This window comes from Salvelinus alpinus, chromosome 26 (genome assembly GCF_045679555.1).
Source record: "Salvelinus alpinus chromosome 26, SLU_Salpinus.1, whole genome shotgun sequence".
NCBI lineage: Eukaryota > Metazoa > Chordata > Actinopteri > Salmoniformes > Salmonidae > Salvelinus > Salvelinus alpinus.
Genome location: NC_092111.1, coordinates 32038114 through 32064792, shown reverse-complemented (window position 1 = coordinate 32064792; position 26679 = coordinate 32038114). Strand labels below are relative to the sequence as shown.

Here is a 26679-nt window from a genome sequence, read left to right as displayed (position 1 = left end):
ACTATGCATTGCTAGGGTCAGACGTTTTACTATGCATTGCTAGGGTCAGACGTTTTACTATGCATTGCTAGGGTCAGACGCTTCACTATGCATTGCTAGGGTCAGACGCTTCACTATGCATTGCTAGGGTCAGACGCTTCACTATGCATTGCTAGGGTCAGACGTTTTACTATGCATTGCTAGGGTCAGACGCTTCACTATGCATTGCTAGGGTCAGACGCTTCACTATGCATTGCTAGGGTCAGACGTTTTACTATGCATTGCTAGGGTCAGACGTTTTACTATGCATTGCTAGGGTCAGACGTTTTACTATGTATTGCTAGGGTCAGACGTTTTACTATGTATTGCTAGGGTCAGACGTTTTACTATGCATTGCTAGGGTCAGACGTTTTACTATGCATTGCTAGGGTCAGACGTTTTACTATGCATTGCTAGGGTCAGACGTTTTACTATGCATTGCTAGGGTCAGATGTTTTACTATGTATTGCTAGGGTCAGACGTTTTACTATGCATTGCTAGGGTCAGACGTTTTACTATGCATAGCTAGGGTCAGACGCTTCACTATGCATTGCTAGGGTCAGACGCTTCACTATGCATTGCTAGGGTCAGATGTTTTACTATGCATTGCTAGGGTCAGACGTTTTACTATGCATTGCTAGGGTCAGACGTTTTACTATGCATTGCTAGGGTCAGACGTTTTACTATGCATTGCTAGGGTCAGATGTTTTACTATGCATTGCTAGGGTCAGACGTTTTACTATGCATTGCTAGGGTCAGACGTTTTACTATGCATTGCTAGGGTCAGATGTTTTACTATGTATTGCTAGGGTCAGACGTTTTACTATGCATTGCTAGGGTCAGACGTTTTACTATGCATTGCTAGGGTCAGATGTTTTACTATGCATTGCTAGGGTCAGACGCTTTACTATGCATTGCTAGGGTCAGATGTTTTACTATGCATTGCTAGGGTCAGACGTTTTACTATGCATTGCTAGGGTCAGATGTTTTACTATGCATTGCTAGGGTCAGATGCTTTACTATGTATTGCTAGGGTCAGATGTTTTACTATGCATTGCTAGGGTCAGATGTTTTACTATGTATTGCTAGGGTCAGACGTTTTACTATGCATTGCTAGGGTCAGATGTTTTACTATGTATTGCTAGGGTCAGACGTTTTACTATGTATTGCTAGGGTCAGACGTTTTACTATGTATTGCTAGGGTCAGATGTTTTACTATGTATTGCTAGGGTCAGACGTTTTACTATGCATTGCTAGGGTCAGACGTTTTACTATGCATTGCTAGGGTCAGATGTTTTACTATGCATTGCTAGGGTCAGACGTTTTACTATGCATTGCTAGGGTCAGACGTTTTACTATGCATTGCTAGGGTCAGACGTTTTACTATGCATTGCTAGGGTCAGATGTTTTACTATGCATTGCTAGGGTCAGACGTTTTACTATGCATTGCTAGGGTCAGACGTTTTACTATGCATTGCTAGGGTCAGATGTTTTACTATGTATTGCTAGGGTCAGACGTTTTACTATGCATTGCTAGGGTCAGACGTTTTACTATGCATTGCTAGGGTCAGATGTTTTACTATGCATTGCTAGGGTCAGACGCTTTACTATGCATTGCTAGGGTCAGATGTTTTACTATGCATTGCTAGGGTCAGATGTTTTACTATGCATTGCTAGGGTCAGATGTTTTACTATGCATTGCTAGGGTCAGATGTTTTACTATGCATTGCTAGGGTCAGACGTTTTACTATGCATTGCTAGGGTCAGATGTTTTACTATGCATTGCTAGGGTCAGATGCTTTACTATGTATTGCTAGGGTCAGATGTTTTACTATGCATTGCTAGGGTCAGATGTTTTACTATGCATTGCTAGGGTCAGATGTTTTACTATGTATTGCTAGGGTCAGACGTTTTACTATGCATTGCTAGGGTCAGATGTTTTACTATGTATTGCTAGGGTCAGACGTTTTACTATGTATTGCTAGGGTCAGACGTTTTACTATGTATTGCTAGGGTCAGACGTTTTACTATGTATTGCTAGGGTCAGACGTTTTACTATGCATTGCTAGGGTCAGATGTTTTACTATGCATTGCTAGGGTCAGACGCTTTACTATGCATTGCTAGGGTCAGACGTTTTACTATGCATTGCTAGGGTCAGATGTTTTACTATGCATTGCTAGGGTCAGACGTTTTACTATGCATTGCTAGGGTCAGATGTTTTACTATGCATTGCTAGGGTCAGATGTTTTACTATGCATTGCTAGGGTCAGACGTTTTACTATGCATTGCTAGGGTCAGACGCTTTACTATGCATTGCTAGGGTCAGACGTTTTACTATGCATTGCTAGGGTCAGACGCTTTACTATGCATTGCTAGGGTCAGATGTTTTACTATGTATTGCTAGGGTCAGATGTTTTACTATGCATTGCTAGGGTCAGACGTTTTACTATGTATTGCTAGGGTCAGATGTTTTACTATGCATTGCTAGGGTCAGATGCTTTACTATGCATTGCTAGGGTCAGACGTTTTACTATGTATTGCTCAGAAATAGAAACCTGTTCCTCTATGACCTCCTCCATATCATGATTGTAAAATGTAATTGTGTGTAAGCGTAGGTACATTTTACTGTACCATATTTACCATATCTAGCTAAATTTGACCAATTGTTCCCCCCTTGGTCTCCTCTGCATTGAATATAACTGTATTATCGCCTTTTGAAAATGTCCCCTTATTGTGATTTGTAAAATAGGATCAAGTGTATGCTATAAATAGCACATGTATGGGATTGATGGATCACTCAGTGACAAACCTTACCTTCAGCTTGCCAGTAGTGTGGAAGTTACACAGCGTGTAGTTGGACCATGTCCTATTAGAATCTGGGTGGCGGAACCACTGTCCTGATTCGCCACATGTCTTTGTAGCTTTTTCTGATGAAACAATCAAGTAAGATTAATAATACACACTTTGAATATGTTTAACACTTAACCACTTAAACAGAAACACTTAAACTGTACATGTTCATAAAGCTTTGCAAACACTTGACACCATGAATAATGAATTAAACGCTATGAATACTTCAAATTCAAGCCCCACCGCGATGCATTTATCACAAAGAGTTAACAAGTCAGCATGGGAGAATCAGACACACCAGGACTTTGACTTTATTGATTCTTGCAGTTTAACAAACGCCTCTTATAGCCAGGCCTTACCTGTGGAGTCGAAGTCACGGAAATAGTTTGGGCAGTTCTGCCAGGTGACTGTCCCAGCAGGTGTATCATCCCAGCACAGCCAGCCATCCCAGGTCCGGTTACAGTACAGCCCTGTGCCGCCAACAGCGCACAACCAGACACAACACACTAATGAAGACTCATTGTAAATACACTACGTTGCTGGGTGAAAACAACTGTACATGAACCATTTGGCCACACTGTCGTCTGTCTACTGGCATAGTATGTTTATCCGAATTCTGAACAGTGTAATTGTTTGTCTCTGTGACTTGTGATCGTACCTGTCTTTATGGGTTCTTCTGATTGTGTGCTGTAACCCTGAAATGACTGAAAGTATTCTATTATATTCAAATTATATTTAAGCAATAAGGCCAGAGGATGTGTGGTATATGGCCAATATACCACAGCTAAGGGCTGTTCTTATCTCCACAAAAGAACTCTGGAGCTCTGTCAGAGTGACCATTGGGTTCTTTGTCACCTCCCTGACCAAGGCCCTTCTCCCCCGATTGCTCAGTTTGGCCGGGCGGCCAGCTCTAGGAAGAGTCTTGGTGGTTCCAAACTTTTTTTATTAAATAATGCTGGATGCCAATGTGTTCTTGGGGAACTTCAATTCTGCAGAAATCTTTTGGTACCCTTCCCCTGATCTGTGCCTCGACACAATCCTGTCTTTGAGCTCTACAGACAATTCCTTTGACCTCATGGCTTGGTGTTTGCTCTGACATGCACTGTCAACTGTGAGACCTTATATAGACAGATGTTTGCCTTTTCAAATCATGTCCAATCAATTGAATTTACCACAGGTGGACTCCATTCAAGTTGTAGAAACATCTCAAGAATGATCAATGAAAGCAGGTTGCACCTTAGCTCAATTTCGAGGTATTTCTGTTTTTTATTTTTAATACATTTGCAAAAAATTCTAAAAACCTGTTTTCGCCTTGCCATTATGAGTTGTTGTGTGTAAATTGATGAAAAAAATAAATATTGAATACATTTTAGAATAAGGCTGTTTCGTAACAAAATCAAGTGGTCTGAATACTTTCCAAATGCACTGTATCACAAACCCCCGAAGAACCTTATTGCTATTATAAACTGGTTAACAACATAATTAGAGCAGTAAAAATAAATGTTTTGTCATATCCGTGGTATACGGCCTGATATACCATGGCTTTCAGCCAATCGGCTGAAGTAGTGCACATCATCACTACCTGATTTGTTATACGGCTGGTCTCTGTTCATCTTCTCAAAGCATTTGTATTGACCGTCGATGATCTTCTTCCTCTCCTCCTCCTCCTGACTGACCCTGGGGCTGACTGGAGTCTCCACAGTGGGCTCCACAGACCCTGGCTCTAGCAGACCATGGGGAGTCACATTCTGGCTGACTGGAGTCTCCACAGTGGGCTCCACAGACCCTGGCTCTAGCAGACCATGGGGAGTCACATTCTGGCTGACTGGAGTCTCCACAGTGGGCTCCACAGACCCTGGCTCTAACAGACCATGGAGAGTCACCTTCTGGGGAAGAACAACATGTAACGGGACAGACACCATAAAGAAACACACAGAATACAGCTTGAGGATTTATATTTGTCCATAGGGAACAGTATCAGTGACTATATAAACAAAGATGGGTAGAATACAGCGTGAGGATCAGTGACTATATAAACAAAGATGGGTAGAATACAGCTTGAGGATCAGTGACTATATAAACAAAGATGGGTAGAATACAGCGTGAGGATCAGTGACTATATAAACAAAGATGGGTAGAATACAGCTTGAGGATCAGTGACTATATAAACAAAGATGGGTAGAATACAGCGTGAGGATCAGTGACTATATAAACAAAGATGGGTAGAGTACAGCGTGAGGATCAGTGACTATATAAACAAAGATGGGTAGAATACAGCGTGAGGATCAGTGACTATATAAACAAAGATGGGTAGAATACAGCGTGAGGATCAGTGACTATATAAACAAAGATGGGTAGAATACAGCGTGAGGATCAGTGACTATATAAACAAAGATGGGTAGAATACAGCGTGAGGATCAGTGACTATATAAACAAAGATGGGTAGAATACAGCGTGAGGATCAGTGACTATATAAACAAAGATGGGTAGAATACAGCGTGAGGATCAGTGACTATATAAACAAAGATGGGTAGAATACAGCTTGAGGATCAGTGACTATATAAACAAAGATGGGTAGAATACAGCTTGAGGATCAGTGACTATATAAACAAAGATGGGTAGAATACAGCGTGAGGATCAGTGACTATATAAACAAAGATGGGTAGAATACAGCGTGAGGATCAGTGACTATATAAACAAAGATGGGTAGAATACAGCGTGAGGATCAGTGACTATATAAACAAAGATGGGTAGAATACAGCGTGAGGATCAGTGACTATATAAACAAAGATGGGTAGAATACAGCTTGAGGATCAGTGACTATATAAACAAAGATGGGTAGAATACAGCTTGAGGATCAGTGACTATATAAACAAAGATGGGTAGAATACAGCTTGAGGATCAGTGACTATTTAACACAAAACACAAGAACAGTACAGCCTGCACAGCCAGCATGTGTTCCAAATGTCACCCTATTCATTAAATAGTGCACTACTTTTGACCAGGGCCCATAGGGTTCTGGTCCAAAGTAGTGCACTTCATAAGGAATAGGGTGCCATATGGGACTTATTCACAGTCCCAGACAGACCCGTACTATTTGACCATTAATCAACAGAGAATGAATCAATCTCCAATTACCTTTAATTTGTCCTTGGAGAGCATCAGACATTTGGACCAGGTCCTATTAATGGAGGGACTTTGGACCCAATTGCCAGATTCATCACAATATTTTGACACTTTTCCTGCAAAAAAAATGTCATGGTAATTGTTAGCGGTGTAATTTGAGCTATGAGTAATGGCAGCTGCTGAATCCATCAGTGTGATAGGGGCTAGACATGAAGCCGCTGCTATAGCTATGCTGACTGGACTGTAATATCAACTGTCGTGTCAATAGTTAGGCTTTTAGTGTTATCTAATTTTGCTGTCAGACACCTTTTATTTATTTATTTAGAAATACACTACCGTTCAAGAGTTTGGAGTCACTTAGAAATGTCCTTGTTTTTAAAGAAAAGCCAAAAAAAAGTTCATTAAAATAACATCAAATTAATCAGAAATACAGTGTAGACATTGTTAATGTTGTAATGACTATTGTAGCTGGAAACGGCAGATTTTTTATGGAATATCTACATAGGCGTACAGAGGCCCATTATCAGCAACCATCACTCAAGTGTTCCAATAGCACGTTGTGTTAGCTAATCCAAGTTTATCATTTTAAAGGCAAATTGATCATTAGAAAACCCTTTTTGCAAATATGTTAGCACTGCTGAAAACTGTTGTTCTGATTAAATAAGCAATAAAACTGGCCTTTAGACTAGTTGAGTATCTGGAGCATCAGCATTTGTGGGTTCGATTCCAGGCTCAAAATGGCCAGAAACAAAGACCTTTCTTCTGAAACTCGTCAGTCTATTCTTGTTCTGGGAAATGAAGGTTATTCCATGTGAGAAATTGCCAAGAACCTGAAGATCTCGTACAACGCTGTGTACTACTCCCTTCACAGAACAGCGCAAACTGTCTCTAACCAGAATAGAAAGAGGAGAGGAAGGCCCCGGTGCACAAATGAGCAAGAGGACAAGTACATTAGAGTGTCTTGTTTGAGAAACAGGATGCTGGCCTTCTAGGCAGAGTTCTTCTGTCCAGTGTCTATGTTCTTTTGCCCATCTTAATCTTTTCTTTTTATTGGCCATTCTGAGATATGGCTTTTTCTTTGCAACTCAGCATCCCGGAGTTGCCTCTTCACTGTTGATGTTGAAGACTTGTGAGGCGTCTGTTTCTCAGACACTCTAATGTACTTGTCCTCTTGCTCAGTTGTGCACTGGGGCCTCCCACTCCTCTTTCTATTCTGGTTAGGGCCAGTTTGTGCTGTTCTGTGAAGGGAGTAGTACACAGCATTGTACGAGATCTTCAGAAGAAAGTTATTTGTTTCTGACCCCAAACTTAGTGTTTTTATACAGTACCAGTCAAAAGTTTGGATACACCTACTCATTCAAGGGTTTTTCTTTATTTTGACAATTTTCTACATTGCAGAATAATAGTGAAGATATCAAAACTATGAAATAACACATATGGAATTATGTATTAACCAAAAAAGTGTTAAACAAATCAAAAATATTTGATATTTGAGATTCTTCAAAGTAGCCACCCTTTGCCTTGATGACAGCTTTGCACACCCTTGGAATTCTCTCAACCAGCTTCACCTGGAATACTTTCCAACAGTCTTGAAGGAGCACATCAAACCATCTGGGTTGAGGTCAGGTGATTGTGGAGGCCTGGTCATCTGCTGCAGCATTCCATCACTCCCCTTGGTCAAATAGCCCTTACACAGCCTGGAGCCGTGTTTTGGGTCATTGTCCTGTTGAAAAACAAATGATAGTCCCACTAGGCGCAAACCAGATGGGATGGCGAATCACTGCAGAATGTTGTGGTAGCCATGCTGGTTAAGTGTGCCTTCAATTCTAAATAAATCACTGACAGTGTCACCAGCAAAGCACCCCACACCATCACACCTCCGCCTCCATGCTTCACGGTGGGAACCACACATGCAGAGATCATCCGTTCACCTACTCTGCGTCTCACAAATACAATGCGTTTGGAATCAAAAATCTCCAATTTGGACTCATCAGACCAATTACAGATTTCCACCGGTCTAATGTCCATTGCTTGTGTTTCTTGGCCCAAGCAAGTCTCTTCTTCTCATTGGTGTCCTTTAGTAGTGGTTCTGTGCAGCAATTTGACCATGAAAGCCTGATTCACAGTCTCCAACAGTTGATGTTGAGATGTGTCTATTACTTGAACTCTGTGAAGCATTTATTTGGGCTGCAATTTCTGAGACTGGTAATTCTAATGAACTTATCCTCTGCAGCAGAGCCAACTCTGGGTCTTCCTTTCCTGTGGTGGTCCTCATGAGAGCCAGTTTCATCATAGCGCTTGATGGTTTTTGCAACTGCACTTGGAGAAACTTTCGAAGTTCTTGAAATTTTCCGGATTGGCTGACCTTCATGTCTTAAAGTAATGATGGACTGTTGTTTCTCTTTGCTTATTTGAGCTGTTCTTGCCATAATATGGACTTGGTATTTTGCCAAATAGGGCTATCGTCTGTATACCACCCCTACCTTGTCACAACACAACTGATGGGCTCAAACACATTAAGAAGGAAAGAAATTCCACAAATTAACTTTTAACAAGGCACACCTATTAATTTAAATGCATTCCAGGTGACTACCTCATGAAGCTGGTTGAGAGAATGCCAAGTGTGTCCAAAGCTGTCATCAAGGCAAAGGGTGGCTACTTTGAAGAATCTCAAAAATAAAATATTTTTGATTTGTTTAACACTTTTTCGGGTTAGTACAGGATTCCATGTGTTATTTCATTGTTTTGATGTCTTCACTATTATTCTACAATGTAGAAAATAGTATGAGTAGGTGTGTCCAAACTTTTCACTGGTACTGTATGGTAGACCGCTGCACCACTCGGGAGGCCCATATGTTGTCATTTCAATAACATATATGCTATCATATTGTAGTATCATATCAAATGTATGGTTTACCAAAACAGTGGTGGGGTGCCGGCTTTGCTGTTGTTTGCACTGCAGATTGCCCCTTTAAGTGTTACTTTGTTTCCCCTCACTACTCAATTGAGCATCACTGCATTCCATAACACTGAGAGCCAGGTCCTTGCCATTCCATAACACTGAGAGCCAGCTCCTTGCCATTCCATAACACCGAGAGCCAGCTCCTTGCCATTCCATAACACTGAGAGCCAGCTCCTTGCCATTCCATAACACTGAGAGCCAGCTCCTTTCCATTCCAAAACACTGAGAGCCAGCTCCTTGCCATTCCATAACACTGAGAACCAGCTCCTTGCCATTCCATAACACTGAGGGCCAGCTCCTTGCCATTCCATAACACTGAGAGCCAGCTCCTTGCCATTCCATAACACTGAGAGCCAGTGGTGTAAAGTACTTAAGTAAAAATACTTTTGGGGTATCTGTACTTCACTTTCCTATTTCAATTTATGGCAACGTTTACTTTTACTTCACTACATTCCTAAAGAAAATAATGTACTTTTTACTCCATACATTTTTCCTGCCACCCAAAAGTATTCGTTACATTTTGACAGGAAAATGGTCCAATTAACACACTTATCAAGAGAACATCCATGGTCATCCCTACTGCCTCTGATCTGGCGGACTCACTAAACAAAAATGCTTCATTTGTTAATTATTTCTGAGTGTTGGTGCGTGCCCTAGGCTATCTGAATTATTGTTTTACATTGTCATGTCTGGTTTGCCTAATAAAAGGAAGTTAAAATGATTTAGACTTGTACTTTCGATACTTAAGTACATTTTAGCAATTATATTTACTTTTGATACCAAATACTTTTTGACTTTTACTCAAGTAGTATTTTACTGGGTGACTTTCACTTTTACTTGAGTCATTTTCCATTAAGATATCTTAACTTTTACTCAAGTATGACAATTTAGTACTTTTTCCATCACTGCTGAGAGCCAGCTCCTTGTCATTCAACAAATTCACCACCAAAGCTAAAAACACTTTAAGATTTAAGTCATGGGCATCACATACGTTTTTATTATACCAGACTTAAGGGGAACTCTTTTGTGCTGTAATCCCGAAAGTGTGAGTTGAATCTCCTGTTGATTAATGCCTGAGATCATGATGTTCCCTCTCTGGGAGTACGCTAACCCAGCAACCTGTCCTACCCCAGCAGCTAATCAACGGTTACATAAAACCCAGCAGAGCTTTCACAGACATCTGGCTTCAACCGAGCCGATGAAGGATGACCTCATTAGGAAGCTTGCTGCATCACCAGCCATAATAATCTAATTGCAGTTGTAAAGTGTCACTGGTCAGATCAGGACCCATTTGCAAAAAACATCTCAGAGTAGGAGTACTGATCTACGATCAGTTCTGCCTTTTAGATCACACTGATATAAATGACATGCACAGGGAAAACCTGATCCTAGATTGATGTGTTTGATACATACGGCCCCTGGGCTGCAGATCTAGGATCAGGTCCCCCCCTGTCCATATAATCATATTCATTATGATCTAAAAGGTCAAATTGATCCAAGATCAAAACTCAGGTGAACCCAGGTGCAGAAAGGGAAAGGGAAAGGGAAAGTAAAGGGGGATACCTAGTCAGTTGCACAACTGAATGCCTTCAAATGCATTTAACCCAACTCATCATTCCTACAGAGACCTTTGGTCAAGAGGACTTCTAGCCACCCCTATCATCTCCATTATCTAGCCACTAGTAAACCCTACCATCTCTATAATCTAGTCTCTAGTCACCCCTATCATCTCTATAATATAGTCTCTAGACACCCTTATCATCTCTATAATCTAGTCTCTAGTCACCCCTATCATCTCTATAATCTAGTCTCTTGTCACCCCATCATCTCTATAATCCAGTCTCTAGTCACCCCTACCATCTCTATAATCTAGTCTGTCACCTCATCATTTCTATAATCTAGTCTCTAGTCACCCCTATCATCTCCATAATATAGCCACTAGTAAACCCTACCATCTCTATAATCTAGTCTCTAGTCACCCCTATCATCTCTATAATCTAGTCTCTTGTCACCCCATCATCTCTATAATCTAGTCTCTAGTCACCCCTACCATCTCTATAATATAATCTATAGTTACCCGTATCATCTATAATCTAGTCACCCTGTGAAGCAGAAACCGAGGCAGCAGATCGGACAGTGAGGAGACAGACAGGATGTTCTGTTGCTCACTTCTCTTAGAAGTTTTATTGACAATAGGTGCAGGACGAATTGACCAATACACTTTGTACAGAAGGTAACAAAAAGGACGTTGACAAAGACTTGAATAAATCAAAGATATTCTCAGTTTAAACTATTCCGGCAACAACTCTTTGCCTATAAACTCAGGTATAACTCTAGCCAACATGTTGCCTGCTCAGTCTGCCGTCCCCCAGGCAAAGGTCAACTGAGGACCTAAGAACTCTTTACAGGAACTCCCTTCCGCTAGGAATGTTCCATCACGATAGCCCCAAAACACATTTCTACCATAAATGTGTAATTTCCCATGGACATACAGTATATCATAAACAACAGTTTTACATAAACACACACAACAATAACTTGTGCCATAACTTCTTCTTTAAGTCTCACAATACACATTCATGAAGTAATTCACCCCCGGGATAATTCATCACTTTGTTTATTCCCATCAACCAATACATGTTCCTTGATGACTTGTAGACTTTGTTTATTTCCGTCAACCAATAAATGTTCCTTGATGACTCGTAGACTAATTTGCGCTATGTGTAATGCACACCGGCACTTCAACAAGGAAACAAACACATCAGGTAGGTTACATTATATGATTATTCTCTACCAACACTTAAATCGTTATTCCTCTAATATATTTCACATTGCTAGAGCATGTACATTTTAAATTGGAAGCTTTATACACTGTAGAAACATGGTTAACTTATGGCTGCAAGCCTGGTAACGGGATGATATGACAACAGCCAGTGAAAGTGCAGGGCGCCAAATTCAAAACAACAGACATCTCATAATTAAAATTCCTCAGACGTACATGTGTCTTATACCATTTTAAAGGTAATCTTGTTGTTAATCCCACCAAAGTGTCCGATTTCAAATATGCTTTCAGCGAAAGGACCACAAACGATTATGTTAGGTCACCACCAAGCCACAGAATAAGCACAGCCATTTTTCCAGCCAAAGATAGCAGTCACAAAAAGCACAAATAGAGATATATATGTGTCCCGTGTGGCTCAGTTGGTAGAGCATGGCGCTTGCAACGCCAGGGTTGTGGGTTCATTCCCCACGGGGGGACCAGGATGAATATGTATGAACTTTCCAATTTGTAAGTCGCTCTGGATAAGAGCGTCTGCTAAATGACTTAAATGTAAATGTAAATATAATTAATCACTAACCTTTGATGATCTTCATCAGATGACACTCATAGGACTTCATGTTACACAATACATGTATGTTTTGTTTGATAAAGTTCATATTTATATAAAAAAATCTGAGTTTACATTGGCGTGTTACGTTCACTAGTTCCAAAAACATCCAGTGATAGTGCATAGCCACATCTATTCAACATAAATACTCATCATACATGTAGATGATAATACAAGTTATTCACATGGAATTATAGATATACCTCTCCTTAATGCAACCGCTGTGTCAGATTTAAAAAAAACTTTACGGAAAAAGCAAACCATGCAATAATCTAAGACGGCGCTCAGAACTATAGTCAAATTAGTCGCCATGTTGGAGTCAACAGAAACCAGAAATTACATGATAAATATTCCCTTACCTTTGATGATCTTCGTCAGAATGCACTCCAGGAATCCCAGGTCCACAATAAATGCTTGATTTGTTCGATAATGTCCGTTATTTATGTCCAATTAGCTACTTTGGTTAGCGCGTTTGGTAAACAATTCCAAAGTCACAAAGGGCGTTCACTAAAACGTGATGAAATGTCAAAAAGTTCCGTAACAGTCAGTAGAAACATGTCAAACGATGTATTGAATCAATCTTTAGAATGTTGTTAACATAAATCTTGAATAACGTTCCAACCGGAGAATTACATTGACTTCAGATGAGCGATGAAACGGAGCTCACTCTCATGTGAACGCGCATGGTGAAAGCATAGTCAGGTCATGGCAGTGGTGACTAATTCTCCTCTCATCCGTCCCCCCTTCAAAGTAGAGTCATCAGACAAAGTTCTACAGACTGTTGACATCTAGTGGAAGCCGTAGGAAGTGAAGACGCATCCATATCTCGCTGGGATTTCAATGGGAACTTGGATGAAAATCCACCAGCCTCAGAATTTCCACTTCCTGTTTGGATTTTGTTGTCTCAGGTTTTTGCCTGCCATATGAGTTCTGTTATACTCACATACATAATTCAAACAGTTTCAGAAACTTCAGAGTGCTTTCTATCCAATACTAATAATAATATGCATATATTAGCAACTATGACTGAGGAGCAGGCCGTTTACTCTGGGCACCTCTGTGCACCTTTCATCCAAGCTACTGAATACTGCCCCTGCAACCATAAGAAGTTAACAAGTTATATTGCTTTAGTAACTGGCGTGCAGAACAAACACTCGACTTTGGCGCCTTTCGTCAAAGTATTGTTGGCAAACGGAATGCGGTACTCTATCCAACATATTCTATTTTGTTTCAGGATTCTTGGCTATACCTTGAAGAGATACAATAACGAGTCTTTCTCCAACCAATCATTTGTTTCATTGTCTATAAATCACAGACATGTGCTCCATGACACACCCCTATCATCTCTATAATCTAGTCTCTAGTCACCCCTATCATCTCAATAATCTAGTCTCTAGTCCCACCTATCATCTCTATATTCTAACCTCTAGTCACCCCTATCATCTCTATAATCTAGTCTCTAATCACCCCTATCATCTCTATAATCTAGTCTCTAATCACCCCTATCATCTCTATCATCTGGTCTCTAATCACCCCTAACATCTCTATCATCTAGTCTCTAGTCACCCCTAACATCTATTTTCTGAAGTCGTGGACTTCAGGAAACAGCAGAGGGAGCACCCCCCTATCCACATCGAAGGGACAGCAGTGGAAAAGGTGGAAAGTTAAGTTCCTCGGCATACACATCACAGAAAAACTGAAATGGTTCACCCACACAGACAACAGCACCACTTCAACCTCAAGAGGCTGAAGAAATTTGGCTTGTTACCCAAAACCCTGACAAACTTTTACAGATGCACAATCGAGAGCAACCTGTCGGGCTGTATCACAGCCTGGTACGGCAACTGCACCGCCCTCAACCGCAAGGCTCTCCAGAGGGTGGTGCGGTCTGCACAACGCATCACTGGGGGCAAACTACCTGCCCTCCATGACAACTACAGCACCCGATGTCACAGGAAGGCCAAAAAGATAATCAAGGACAACAACCACCCGAGCCACTGCCTGTTCACACTGCTACCATCCAGAAAGTGAGGTCCGTACAGGTGCATCAAAGCTGGGACCGAGAGACTGAAAAACAGCTTCTATCTCAAGGGCATCAGACTGCTAAACAGCAATCACTAACTCAAGAGAGGCTGCTGCCTACATTGAGATCCAATCACTGGCCACTTTAATAAATGGATCACTAGTCACTTTAAGCAATGCCACTTTAAAAAATGCCACTCTAATAATGTTTACATATAGTTGAAGTCAGAAGTTTACATACACTTAGGTTGTAGTCATTAAAACACATTTTTCAAGCACTCCACAAATTTCTTGTTAAGAAACTATAGTTTTGGCAAGTCAGTTAGGACATCTACTGTGTGCATGAAACAAGTAATTGTTCCAACAATTGTTAACAGACAGATTATTTCACTTACAATTCATTGTATCACAATTCCAGTGGGTCAGAAGTTTACATACACTAAGTTGACTGTGCCTTTAAACAGCTTGGAAAATTCCCGAAAATGATGTCATTGCTTTAGAAGCTTCTGATAGGCTAATTGAATTAATTTGAGTCAATTGGAGGTGTAGCTCTGGATGTATTTTAAGGCCTACCTTCAAACTCAGTGCCTCTTTGCTTGTCATCATGGGGAAATCAAAAGATATCAGCCAAGACATCAGAAAAAAATTATAGCCCTCCACAGGTCTGGTTCATCCTTGGGAGCAATTTCCAAATGCCTGAAGGTACCAGGTTCATCTGTACAAACAATAGTACGCAAGTATAAACACCATGGGACCATGCAGCCGTCATACTGCTCAGGAAGGAGACGCGTTCTGTCTCCAAGAGATGAATGTACTTTGGTGCGAAAAGTGCAAATCAATCCCAGAACAACAGCAATGGACCTTGTGAAGATGCTGGAGGAAACAGGTACAAAAGTATCTATATCCACAGTAAAACGAGTCCTATATCGACATAACCTGAAAGGCCGCTCAGCAAGGAAGAAGCCACTGCTCCAAAACCACCATAAAAAAGCCAGACTACGGTTTGCAACTGCACATGGGGACAAATATCGTACTTTTTGGAGAAATGTCCTCTGGTCTGATGAAACAAAAATAGAACTGTTTGGCCATCATGACCATCGTTATGTTTGGAGGAACAAGGGGGAGGCTTGCAAGCCGAAGAACACCATCCCAACTGTGAAGCACGGGGGTGGCAGCATTATGTTGTGAGGGTGCTTTGCTGCAGGAAGGACTGGTGCACTTCACAAAATAGATGGCATCATGAGGTAGGAAACTTATGTGGATATATTGAAGCAACATCTTAAGACATCAGTCAGGATGTTAAAGCTTGGTCGCAAATGGCTCTTCCAAATGGACAATGACCACAGGCATACTACCAAAGTTGTGGCAAAATGGCTTAAGGACAACAAAGTCAAGGTATTGGAGTGGCCATCACAAAGCCTTGACCTCAATCCTATAGAAAATTTGTGGGCAGAACTGAAAAAGCGTGTGTGAGTAAGGAGGCCTACAAACCTGACTAGGTTACACCAGTTCTGTCAGGAGGAATGGGCCAAAATGCACCCAACTTATTGTGGGAAGCTTGTGGAAGGTTAGCCGAAATGTTTGACCCAAGTTAAACAATTTAAGGCAATGCTACCAAATACTGAAGTCGCTCTGGATAAGAGCGTCTGCTAAATGACTAAAATGTAAATGTAAAAATGTACTAAGTGAGTGTATGTACATTTCTGACCCACTGGGAATGTGATGAAAGAAACAAAAGCTGAAATAAATCATTCTCTCTACTATTATTCTGTCATTTCACATTCTTAAAATAAAGTGGTGATCCTAACTGACCTAAGACAGGGAATGTTTACTAATATTAAATGTCAGGAATTGTGAAAAACGGAGTTTAAATGTATTTGGCTGAGGTGTATGTAAACTTTTGACTTCAACTGTATCATACATTACTCATATCACATGTATATACTGTATTTTATACAATATATTGCACCTTGTCTATGCCGCTCAGCCATCGCTCATCCATATACTGATATGTACATATTCTCATTCACCCCTTTAGATTTGTGTGTATTTGGTAGTTGTTGGGGAATTGTTAGATTTCTTGTTAGATATTACTGCACTGTCGGAACTAGAAGCACAAGCATTTCTCTACAGTCGCATTAACATCTGCTAACCATGTTTATGTGACCAATAAAATGTGATTTGATTTGATATAATTTAGTCTCTAGTCACCCCTATCATCTCTATAATCTAGTCTCTAGTCACCCCTATCATCTATATAATCAAGTCTCTAATCACCACAAATATCTCTGTAATCTTGTCACCACTAGCATCTCTATAATCTAGTCTACAGCCACCCCATGATCTCAACAATCTAAACTCTAGTCACCCCTAACATCTCTGTAATCAAGTCACCCCTATCATCTCTATAATTGAGTCCCTAGTCACCCCTAACATCTCTATAATCTAGTCTCTAATCACCACTAAAATCTCTATAATCTAGTCTCTAGTCACCCCTAACATCTCTATAATCTAGTCTCTAGTAACCCCTATCATCTCTGTAATCTAACCTCTAGTCACCCGTAACATCTCTGTAATCTTGTCTCTAGTCACCCCTAACATCTCTATAATCTAGTCTCTAGTCACCCCTATCATCTCTATAATCTAGTCTCTAGTCACCCCTATCATCTCTATAATCTAACCTCTAGTTCCCCTATCATCTCTACAATCTAACCTCTAGTCACCACTATATCTCTATAATCTAGGCTCTAATCACCACTATCATCTATGTAATTTAACCTCTAGTAACCCCTAACATCTCTGTAATCTTGTCACCCCTATCATCTCTAAAATTGAGTCTCTGATCACCCCTATCATCTCTATTATTTAACTTCTAGTAACCCCTATCATCTCTATACTCTAGTCTCTAGTCACCCCATCATCTCTATAATCTAGTCTCTAGTCACCCCTAACATCTCTGTAATCTAGTCTCTAGTCACACCTAACATCACTGTAATCTAGTCTCTAGTCACACCTAACATCTCTATAATCTAACTTCTAGTAACCCCTATCATCTCTGTAAACTAACCTCTAGTCACCCCTATCATCTATATAATTGAGTCTCTAGTCACCCCTAACATCTCTATAATCTTGTCTCTTGTCACCACTATCATCTCTATAATCTAACCTCTAGTCACCCCTATCATCTCTATAATCTAGTCTATAGTTACCCCTATCATCTCTATAATCTACTCTATCACCTGTGGCCTGGCCAATTCCCTCTGCAGAGATTGTATCATTTATCAGTGTTTAGTCTTACCAGAGATGTCCAGGCCAGGGTAATCTGGGCAGTTCTGTGTGGCGTAGGTCGCCACCAGAGTCTCATCCCAACACAGCAAGCCATCCCACATTCGGCTACAGAACACACCTGCATCAGTGAGAATGACTTTAATGTCTATGCCTGTATATTTATACAACTTTAGGCTACCTCCCTATTGCTAAACCATGCGTTAACGATTCATGTCGAAACCTTTTATTTACATTTGAGTCATTTAGTAGATGCTCAGTGCCTCTCACACTTTCCATACGCCTAATAGCTGAGATGCTCCTTCCATTTAGCATATGCTATGGTACTTTTACAGTCCTATATCACTGCACTTGGGTCCTGGTAACAACATCTCCATTACCTATAGCATCAATGGAGCACTGATTACACATCCATCCACTAAGCATTACGCAATCAAGGTCATAGAATCAACACTAGTGCTTTCTCAAGGAGCCCAGTAATCAGATCAAAGGTCATAGCATCAACACTAGTGCTTTTTCAAGGAGCCCAGTAATCAGATCCCAGTCTCCCAGTAACTAGTGTGATTAGATTAAAAGGGTAATCTGGGATTGGTACATTCATTTTTGGACTTTGAAATGATTGATTTGTGCTTTACCTGTTCTGTTGTGCTGCTGATCTCGGCTGAACAGTTCAAGACATCTGTATTGACCCTCGGTCATGGTCTGCCTCTCGTCCTCCATTATGGTCAGGACAGGCCTGAGAGATGTGTCTGGGCTAGCAGGCTCAGAGCTGGTCTCCCTGGCAACAGTTCCGCTCTGCAAAGACACAACAACCACTTCATCTTACCAAAATAGAGCTATCGAACACCTAAGTGGCTGGCTAGTGATGTACTGTACGTGTAGGTTGCACTTAGGCTGTGCTGCCCTGAAACTAATTGCCCTGAGCTTAATCAAGTTGTATTGTGTTGTGACTATTGGTATGCTTGTCTTTCAACAGGCAATGTGTAAGGGTTTGGTACACAGAACTAGAATGAGTAATTCTATTGCTATGGTTTAGTATTGGTATTGTGAGAGTGATTTATTGACAGTATACTCCCACATGCATTGCTAATTCATGCTAAAAGCAATAGACAAATAGTCTCATCGTGTGCTTTTCTCAAGTGAGTGTCACAATGCTGTACTTGAAATGTGCGTTGGCGTGGTTACAGATGACTAGCATACAAGAACCCTTATATGAATAGAATGAGAGCCTCTCTCTGATCCTGTCTGTTCTCCTATTGTGTGGTTTGGAAAAGAGGCTTGAAAACCATGGGAGCTCGTCTTGTCTCCAAAGCTGATATACTGTAGATAACGCTTCTCTGCACAAAGATGAGAAGGAAATCAAGATTCAAATAGCAGCTGTGTCCAACAATGTGTCGTTGGGAGTGTGACTCATCTCTCCTAATATTTTGACAAAGAATGAACCCACTCAAAGCGCCAGGGCTTGTCCTCTCTCTCTCGTTCCCTCATTTTCACCATTTTTTTCTCTCTCTCTCTATGATCAGTGAGCAGAAGATGTGTAGATAAACGGGTATTACTCCTTCATATAAATTTACTAAGCCATCATGAAATCCAGCCATATGCTTGTGGTTAAATGGATTCTTTTTTGAGTATACTGTATGTTCATTTGGGCCTTTGGAAATACGATTCTCTCTCTCTCTCGCTCTCTCTCTCTCTCTCTCTCTCTGTGTTTCTCTCTTTCTCTTTCTTTCTTGCTCTCTCTCTCTCTCTCTGTGTTTCTCTCTCTCTTTCTTTCTTGCTCTCTCTCGCACACTTTAATTAATTTACATGAATATTAACACAATAGCATGGCAAGACTTGCTCGCAAACAGCTCCCACCCGCCCTACCCTCCTCCCTCATCTCTCCTTTCTCTTTTTTATTACTTTCATCTCTTCTCGTTTAACTTTCAGAGCGTTCTTTTCCTTTTCCAGGAAAATGTACATCAGTCTTACCTGACAATTCAAAGCATACTGAGCTACAGACACTAAAAGTAAATGAAGGAGGGGGGAGATTTAGATTTTCGTCTGAGAGTTTTCGGAATATTGATGATGTCCCATGTAGCAGTTTAGCAGCCGTACATATGATGTCACTCCAAACATTGAAGTAAATGACGTCATACATACGACCACCAGGCCACCACCAACGTCAGCATTAAAGCTAAAAAAAAAATAAAAAAAATCCCTTTCAGACAGTGAGTAAACCTCACATGTCCGTAAAGGTCATTCCTCTTTCATTTCTTCCACGTATCCTGCTGAAATAAGAGAGTTACTGAAATAGAGTGTTACTGAAATAGAGCTTTACTGAAAAAGAGTGTTATTGAAATAGAGCTTTACTGAAATAGCGTGTTACTGAGAACTTTTCTGGAAACAAAGAAAACAAACGCAAGTGCATGAACATCTGAGAGATTAAAGAGATCCGTATGAATTTACCTTCTTACACTCAGCCAGGCAGGCAAATTTAATTGAATATAATTACATGGTACGAACACTTATCGACAGCCAATTTATCATCAGGTGATCATACAGATGAATAGAAGACCAAAGGTACAAAGGTATTATTATCAGTACAAAGGTCCTAGTTGAGCCAACCTGTTGCTGTACCGATCAAGAAGTTCACCAATACAAGTAAAGTCTAACATGTGAAACAAAACATCTAGAATCCAATTTGTTGACAAAGAAAACGCATTTCTACATGCCTTACCTGGACATGTTCAATAACAAACTGTAACTACATGAACGCTCTAATAATTTACCATCACCGTCATATCACTTTGCATCTCACGAATATTTAATTACACACACACACACACACACACACACACACACACACACACACACACACACACACACACACACACACACACACACACACACACACACACACACACACACACACACACACACACACACACACACACACACACACACACACACACAAACCAGCCTCTGCCATTCATAGACAGTATATGCAGAGCTTTAGCATCATGGCTGAAAGACCTCCAGGCTTTTAGGTCATCCATCCCACTAGGCACAAACTGGTTGAATCAACGTTGTTTCAATGTAATTTGTCAACGTATTGTGACGTCGAATCTGCGGGGAAAACAGATTGGATTTGCAAAAAGTCATAAACGTAAACTGTTGTTTTGAGTGTGAAATTTCAACAATAGGATTATGACATCATGGTAACCAATTTCCAACATAGACAACCCTTTCATAAAATATGTTGAATTTGAACTTTTGAAACAATGTCAGATCTTCAACGTTATATCTACTACCAGAAAAATAATAGGCCGGGTATCACCTCTTACTGAAGAGTTGATCTGTCTACAGCTATCCTTTGGTTCCCATCCAGGGTTTTAAAGGTGCTACACATAGGATTTCTTGTTGTTCCATTTTTGCATTGTAAATTCCTGAAAATGTCCATAATATATCTGGAGTAATAGTGGAATGATGGTGTTTCACAATATTACTCACCCGCCAGTGTTGTTATTGACTGTGATATTCACCTATTGATTTCTCCCGCCAGAGCGAAATCGGTTGTCAAAATGGGAACGCTGTTTTGACTTTACGGCTGTGTTACATTAACTAGTGGAAATCGCGCCAAGCGCCAATGTAGAAATCGCTCTGTAATTTCCTGGTTGATAAAATTCTACACTCTTTGCTCAATTTAAGTTTGTGAGAAAACAGGCAATTAGTGTAGGGAATCATTGCACTACCATCTAAATCGCTGTGAAATATATTTCCAATAACAATTTTTTTTTTTTTTTTTTTTTTTTACAGATGGTGACCCAAAACCGAAAGTAAAAGGCTCAAGTGCGAGTTTCCGCCATGTTAGGGGGACATTGAATGAGGGGGAGGGGGGTGATTTGTTTTGAATGCAGCCTAGTGCTGTTGCAATTCACCTAGCTTCCACATAGGGGAGAAATTCAGAGAGATTGTAGGTAGGTGTAGCACCTTTAACCAAGCCCTACTTTGATATTTGTCACTGACTACTACCAATGTGCTGTCGTGAGAATGATTTGAGAGATCTACACTTAATAACTAAATAGATTCACTGTTGCAATCAAACTCATTCCAAAGGGTAGGTTTAACAGAGCAAATTGAATGTAACAATACTTTATAAGTCATATCATGAATGATACATTTAGGCCTATATAGCATTTGCCAAGTCATCAACAGTTATTGTTTCAATTCAACCCAGAGTTCAAATAAAAATCAACAATATATATAGGCCTAGGGTTTCAAGATTTGGTTGATTTCAAAATTGAATCTACAAATTTATAATTAATACGTTGTATTCACATCTCCATCTCAGCCAAATATCTAAGTGTAACGGATTTCCTCTTCGTCTGAGGAGGAGTAAACTCAAGGCTTTACTCAAGGCTTTTGAAAAAATGAAATCTCGCGTCTTGTGACGGCCGGCCGCCCAACAACCTGCCCGCTTGACCCTATCCCCTCCTCTCTTCTCCAGACCATTTCCGGAGACCTTCTCCCTTACCTCACCTCGCTCATCAACTCATCCTTGACCGCTGGCTACGTCCCTTCCGTCTTCAAGAGAGCGAGAGTTGCACCCCTTCTGAAAAAACCTACACTCGATCCCTCCGATGTCAACAACTACAGACCAGTATCCCTTCTTTCTTTTCTCTCCAAAACTCTTGAACGTGCCGTCCTTGGCCAGCTCTCCTGCTATCTCTCTCAGAATGACCTTCTTGATCCAAATCAGTCAGGTTTCAAGACTAGTCATTCAACTGAGACTGCTCTTCTCTGTGTCACGGAGGCGCTCCGCACTGCTAAAGCTAACTCTCTCTCCTCTGCTCTCATCCTTCTAGACCTATCGGCTGCCTTTGATACTGTGAACCATCAGATCCTCCTCTCCACCCTCTCCGAGCTGGGCATCTCCGGCGCGGCCCACGCTTGGATTGCGTCCTACCTGACAGGTCGCTCCTACCAGGTGGCGTGGCGAGAATCTGTCTCCGCACCACGTGCTCTCACCACTGGTGTCCCCCAGGGCTCTGTTCTAGGCCCTCTCCTATTCTCGCTATACACCAAGTCACTTGGCTCTGTCATATCCTCACATGGTCTCTCCTATCATTGCTATGCAGACGACACACAATTAATCTTCTCCTTTCCCCCCTCTGATAACCAGGTGGTGAATCGCATCTCTGCATGTCTGGCAGACATATCAGTGTGGATGACGGATCACCACCTCAAGCTGAACCTCGGCAAGACGGAGCTGCTCTTCCTCCCGGGGAAGGACTGCCCGTTCCATGATCTCGCCATCACGGTTGACAACTCCATTGTGTCCTCCTCCCAGAGTGCTAAGAACCTTGGCGTGATCCTGGACAACACCCTGTCGTTCTCAACTAACATCAAGGCGGTGACCCGTTCCTGTAGGTTCATGCTCTACAACATTCGCAGAGTACGACCCTGCCTCACGCAGGAAGCGGCGCAGGTCCTAATCCAGGCACTTGTCATCTCCCGTCTGGATTACTGCAACTCGCTGTTGGCTGGGCTCCCTGCCTGTGCCATTAAACCCCTACAACTCATCCAGAACGCCGCAGCCCGTCTGGTGTTCAACTTTCCCAAGTTCTCTCACGTCACCCCGCTCCTCCGCTCTCTCCACTGGCTTCCAGTTGAAGCTCGCATCCGCTACAAGACCATGGTGCTTGCCTACGGAGCTGTGAGGGGAACGGCACCTCCGTACCTTCAGGCTCTGATCAGGCCCTACACCCAAACAAGGGCACTGCGTTCATCCACCTCTGGCCTGCTCGCCTCCCTACCTCTGAGGAAGTACAGTTCCCGCTCAGCCCAGTCAAAACTGTTCGCTGCTCTGGCACCCCAATGGTGGAACAAACTCCCTCACGACGCCAGGTCAGCGGAGTCAATCACCACCTTCCGGAGACACCTGAAACCCCACCTCTTTAAGGAATACCTAGGATAGGATAAAGTAATCCTTCTAACCCCCCCCCCCTTAAAAGAGTTAGATGCACTATTGTAAAGTGGTTGTTCCACTGGATATCATAAGGTGAATGCACCAATTTGTAAGTCGCTCTGGATAAGAGCGTCTGCTAAATGACTTAAATGTTAAAATGTTAAATGAGTAGCAAGGATCGGACCAATGTGCAGCGTGGTAAGTGTCCATAATAGATTTTTAATAAATCAAAATGAACACAGAACAAAAATAACAAAACACGAACAAACAACCGAAACAGTCCCGTATGGTGCAAACACTGAAACAGGAAACAATCACCCACCAAGCACAATAGAGAACAGGCTACCTAAATATGGCTCCCAATCAGAGACAACGACTGACACCTGCCTCTGATTGAGAACCATACTAGGCCAAACACATAGAAATATAACAACAGAACAAAACATAGAAAAACAACATAGAATGCCCACCTCAACCCACCTAAAGACATAAAAAAGGAACTAAGGTCAGAACGTGACACCAAGTTAAATAATAGGACTAAATCAAACTTTATTTGAAGAGTATTTAAAGTTTGATTTGATGTAGTCCTATTCTTTAACTTTTTTAACTTTGAATCCAACATATTATTAATTTGTGTAACAAACTGGATATTGAATTGTGTTTGGTTGTCAACACAACCAAATATCAACATTTGAAGGAGATAGTTCCATCTGTGCCACTGCCTTAGTCTGGCTATGATTCCAGTTTGTGTTCAGGAAGCATGCAAAGGTCGCAGGTCTGTGGAGATCTTCACAATTGCTTTAATAATCTTCGCAGAATCTCAAACCGCATTGATTATTTGGACCATGTACGGTATTTTAATCTTGATTGCACACCAGTTAATTTGGTTGTGCTAATAAATAAAGCGCAGTAATAACACATTCATTTGTTGTATTTATTTTACCTTTATTTAACTAGGCAAGTCAGTTAAGAACAAAATCTTATTTTCAATGACGGCCTACCAGGGAACAGTGGGTTAACTGCCTTGCTTAGGGGTAGAACAACAGATTTTACCTTGTCAGCTCGGGGATTCAATCTTGCAACCTTTCGGTTACTAGTCCAACGCTCTAACCACTAGGCTACCTGCCGCCCTAGCAGGTAGCCTTGTGGTTTTGTATAAATACAAAATATCTGATATTGTATTCTCATTTGAACTCTGTTGTGCTTTTAAATTTGAAAGCACAGTGATAACACATTTAGATGACAACTAAACCAAAAATCTGACATTATTTTTTTCATTGGAATTTGGTTGTGCTTTTTGATGGTTGAAAGACTGAGAATTCAACACATTTCTGGCTGTTTCTTTGAGTGGGTGAATAAAGGTTGAAATCTCAATGATCAACGTCTCAACAATCAACGTCTCAACCAAATATTACCCACATTTCCACGTTGAAATTCTGTAATGTGCCTAGTGGGATGCTCCTAGTTGCCAAACTGAACCAATTTAGTGATTAACGGATTAGTGAACTACATCAAGTCAATCTATCTGATTTTCTCTATTCGTTAAAAACCAGCCGAGTAAAACGTATTGCAGTTTATCTTGGACATTTACCGCACGAATCATGTACAATTTGTTAAAAAAATTACAGTAATATATAAACTGCATTACAGTAATGAACACTGCACAAAAGTAATCTACCAACAATTATTTGTGTTAAATGAGAAGCTGAAGATGGACTCACCACCAAGAAACATATCAGAAGCCAGTAGGAGCTTTTTAACCTCATACTGTCTGGTCCCAGTCAAGTCTGTGGAGACAGAGAAGAGAACATACTGTAGTTAAAAATTATGTCAACTCAAAATGTGTTTTTCTAACAGAAAATTGGGTGCACATACAAACAGAACCGGGTGGTTGTTTTGAAATACGATAAGGCAGCCTTGAGTTTGGACTGCAGAACAACATTCATTATGCCTGAATGCAAATATACTGCAACAGTGGTTCCCATAAGTTTTCCTGTGCCGGGTTGCAGTGTGCATTCATGTGGAGGGAGGGAGAGAGAGAATCATTATACTGTCAACAGCATACTGCAGAGGTGCTTCTTTCTCAAGTTGAGTGGCTGGACTGTCATGCCTGGGAGTAATATTTATTCTATTTTAATTGTTTATTTCTTTCTATATTTTTACCTTTATTTAACTTGGCAAGTCAGTTAAGAGCAAATTCTTGCTTACAATGACGGCCTACCCCAGGCCAAACCAGGACAACTGTGCACCACCCTATGAGACTCCCAATCACAGTCAGATGTGTTGCAGCCTGGATTTGAACCAGGGACTGCAGTGTCTTAGACTGCTGCGCCACTGTGCTAATCTAGCCCATGAAAGGTAGATTAGAATTCCCCTCAGGTCTCTACTTTGGACCTGCAGATCCCCATTGTAAGCCCATTATCTGCTGTGTTACGCCAATCAGTGTGCAGCTGTTAGATTTTCACACCTCACTGCGGCTCCAGAGCAGGTTCCATACTCAGCTGACAGACATGCATCAGTGAGCATGTCATTGTGACTGACTTTGGAGGTTGGACTGGGGCTGGGGGAGTGTGAGTTCAGTCTAGGTAGGATAACGGTCTAGAGAGGTATAACGTTTCTTTGATTAAGCACTTCATTATTTTAATGTGTTACTTGAAAAACTATAAACCCTTTATGAACATTATTGATGTGCCATCAAAAGCAGTGGCTTGCTCTGGTGCCTAAGGAGCCGTGTAGGAAAGGGAAGTATATCCATTCAAGCACATTCTGTACCGTACAGCCTGACAACATCCTCAGAACAGGCTTATAGTAAAACTAATAGTAAAACAAAGACAAGAGACAACTGTCATGGTCCTCTGAACAGCTTTCAGTAGATCTAGGATCAGCATAACCTCCCCGAATCCTAACCTTAACCAGTAGGATGGGAAACAGTAAACCTGACCACAGATCAGTGTCTAGGTGGAACTTCATTGAACTCCAGCCGTGCACAGCCAGTAAAACCCCCTGTTCATTTATGCATGCCAGCTCCAGCTCCTAACCCTTCCAGATAGCTGTGGGCTGTGCCACACAGAGAACA

At 41.2% G+C, this 26679-nt stretch overlaps 1 protein-coding gene across 1 annotated transcript in view; it reads right to left on the bottom strand.

Moving 5' to 3' along the window:
* LOC139555196 (calcitonin gene-related peptide type 1 receptor-like) overlaps positions 1-26679 on the bottom strand; it is a 101105-nt gene that overhangs the window by 32593 nt on the left and 41833 nt on the right. Inside the window, exons 2-8 of the mRNA XM_071368791.1 lie at positions 25325-25390; positions 18289-18448; positions 17667-17774; positions 6008-6111; positions 4452-4755; positions 3229-3339; positions 2834-2946 (exon numbers count right to left, since the gene is read on the bottom strand). Of these exons, the coding sequence (XP_071224892.1) occupies positions 2834-2946; positions 3229-3339; positions 4452-4755; positions 6008-6111; positions 17667-17774; positions 18289-18448; positions 25325-25369 (945 nt within the window). The 5' untranslated portion in view covers positions 25370-25390. The remainder of the gene's footprint in view (positions 1-2833; positions 2947-3228; positions 3340-4451; positions 4756-6007; positions 6112-17666; positions 17775-18288; positions 18449-25324; positions 25391-26679) is intronic.